This window comes from Plecotus auritus (assembly GCF_963455305.1).
Source record: "Plecotus auritus genome assembly, chromosome: X".
NCBI classification, from domain to species: Eukaryota; Metazoa; Chordata; class Mammalia; order Chiroptera; family Vespertilionidae; genus Plecotus; species Plecotus auritus.
This window is the reverse complement of record NC_137784.1, coordinates 18,505,576-18,507,821: the sequence shown is the minus strand read 5'-3', so window position 1 is coordinate 18,507,821 and position 2,246 is coordinate 18,505,576. Positions and strand designations below refer to the sequence as shown.

The following is a 2,246-nucleotide window of genomic DNA, read 5'->3' as shown; positions in this document are numbered from 1 at the left end:
GTTCTATGAAGGGAGGATGGGCCTTTATCTTACCATCCCACATACTAACACAGGGCATTCCTAAAGACATATGCTCAATACATTTGGGGAATAGATGATTATGTGTGAAAGAGATCTAACGTGTTAAGATTTACTATAACCTACATCCTTTATTAAGCTAAGCATATAGAGGTATAAAACAATTTTGCAAAAGAAAAGATGGAAAGGAGGGAGAAAAATCAAAGTGAATGATACTTTATTTTTTATTCTATTATTCCAACAGATTTACTGTGGGTTCTTTCCCATGTCCATGCAAGATTCTATTATGTTGTCATATATTTTGTTCATGACAAAAATGAATCCTCATATTTTACTAGTTGTGGAGACACTGGTCAACCAGGACATGGAACATTTCTGGCCCGTGGTACCAGTGCCAATCCTGGCTGCCAATCTGGCTTTTACTTTTTCTATCTCATCTCTCAAAGCTTCTTCATATTGTAATGGGAAGGCACTTGGAACTTTTTCATTGAGCTTGGCCCAAAATTCCAGGATTTTCATCTTGGTTGTTTCTGTGTAAGCTTTGGGACCCCAGAGGAACTCGTAGCATGGAGGATCAGTGTTGGGCACCTGGCGGTACTCCAGGTAGTCTAGCTTGACTAGATCTTTGGTGATAAGCTTCCTGGGTTCCCCATAGATGTAGTGTTTCCTCCCAGGGAACACTCGCATGGAATTCAGGAAGTTCCAGACTTCTTCCTCACTGGCACAGTTGCCATTCATGAAGATCACACCCAGGACATACATCAGGAGACCAGTCTTGGGTAACCCCCTGCCAGCACGCACCCTCCCCTTATTGGGGAGTTTCAGTTTGCTGACAAGTTCATAGGCCGGTTTGATTGAGTCTGCTTCCTTCAGGTCAACTGCAAAGAGATCCTCAAGACTCTCACAGGCTCTCTTGAAGATCTCCGGAAATTGGCGGTGGTACTTTCGGTCAATAATATTTATCATGTCTTCCCGCAGAATGAGCTGCTTCACTCTGTACCTGTACAAAATAAACTTCTGCAAGATCGTCACCTCCATAGTCAGAGGATCACAGCATTTGTTCTCTAGAGATAGGACCTCAGAGGAACATGAATGCTCCTCATCTTGGCTGTTCTCAGATTTTGTGTGAAAAGCATCTGAAGAGGTCAAAGAGGTATTTGGAGCTCTGCAAGATGCCTGGGAAGTACCAGTTGGATCACTAGCTGATGAGCTCTTGGGATTACTCTCCAAACCAGAAGATGAGAAGGAGGGGGGCTTTTCTGTTGTGGCAGCTGCCTGTAACATCTTGCAGCTATCATCTCCATCTTGGGAAGCTTGTTGATTCTGCTTTTTGCAGTGCTTACTCTTGTGCCTCCGAGGCATGATGACTATGGTCAGAAAAATCGGTCAGGAGGGTATTAGGAGGATAGGTAATGAGAGTCCCTGGAGGATGAAGGTCAAGAGTGTATGGGCAACTTTGGCATACGAATAGCACCTTGATTGTAAGGAAGTCTGCATTTGCAGTTCTCCCCAAGGGCATTTCTCTAAAAACCCTCAGGGTTCCAGATCTAATATTGTGCTTTAGGTAAACTGTATCCTGCCAGTCCTACCTCAAGCATACTAAGGTAACAGTATGGGCTGGTAGTCTTGGTGTTTGAGGAATCTGTTATTTCACATTCAAGAGCATCATTCAACTAGTGGGATGCCATGGTACAATAAAGAATGAAGTGAATGAGGCTCTCAACTCATCAAGCCTATCCAGGTATTCCCAGTGTTTACTTCTTAGTGGTTCTTTGGGGTCCTCAGTCATCACTAAGGGTCTGCATTTGGCTTCATATCTGGCCTTGTACCCCCTTAGCTGAATAGTGGCTACACCTCCAAAATAAGGATTTCACTTCCCATAGACCTCATAAAATAAATGTTGAGAGAGAGTCAGCCTGATACCACTGTCCTGGGTTTTCAAGTGCTGAAAGTGGTGTGGGGTAATGCTAAGTGAAATAAGCCAATCAGTAAAAGATAAAGATCACATGATCTCACTCATTTATGGAATATAATGAACAACATATACTGATGAACAAAAATAGATCCAGAGAGCCGAAGCCGGTTTGGCTCAGTGGATAGAGCGTCAGCCTGCGGACTGAAGGGTCCCAGGTTCGATTCCGGTGTACCTTGGTTGTGGGCACATCCCCAGCTGGAGGTGTGCAGGAGGCAGCTGATCGATGTTTCTCTCTCATCGATGTTTCTAGTTC

At 44.0% G+C, this 2,246-nt stretch overlaps 1 protein-coding gene across 1 annotated transcript; it reads right to left on the bottom strand.

Annotated features, from left to right (window-relative positions):
* Positions 1-342: 342 nt before the first annotated feature.
* Positions 343-1,380, bottom strand: LOC308239321 (melanoma-associated antigen B5-like; the record flags this gene model as incomplete). The annotated part of the gene is made up of 1 exon (XM_080652124.1): positions 343-1,380. One exon carries the CDS (start codon positions 1,378-1,380, stop codon positions 343-345), a length of 1,038 nt encoding a protein of 345 aa, XP_080508250.1.
* Positions 1,381-2,246: the final 866 nt, after the last annotated feature.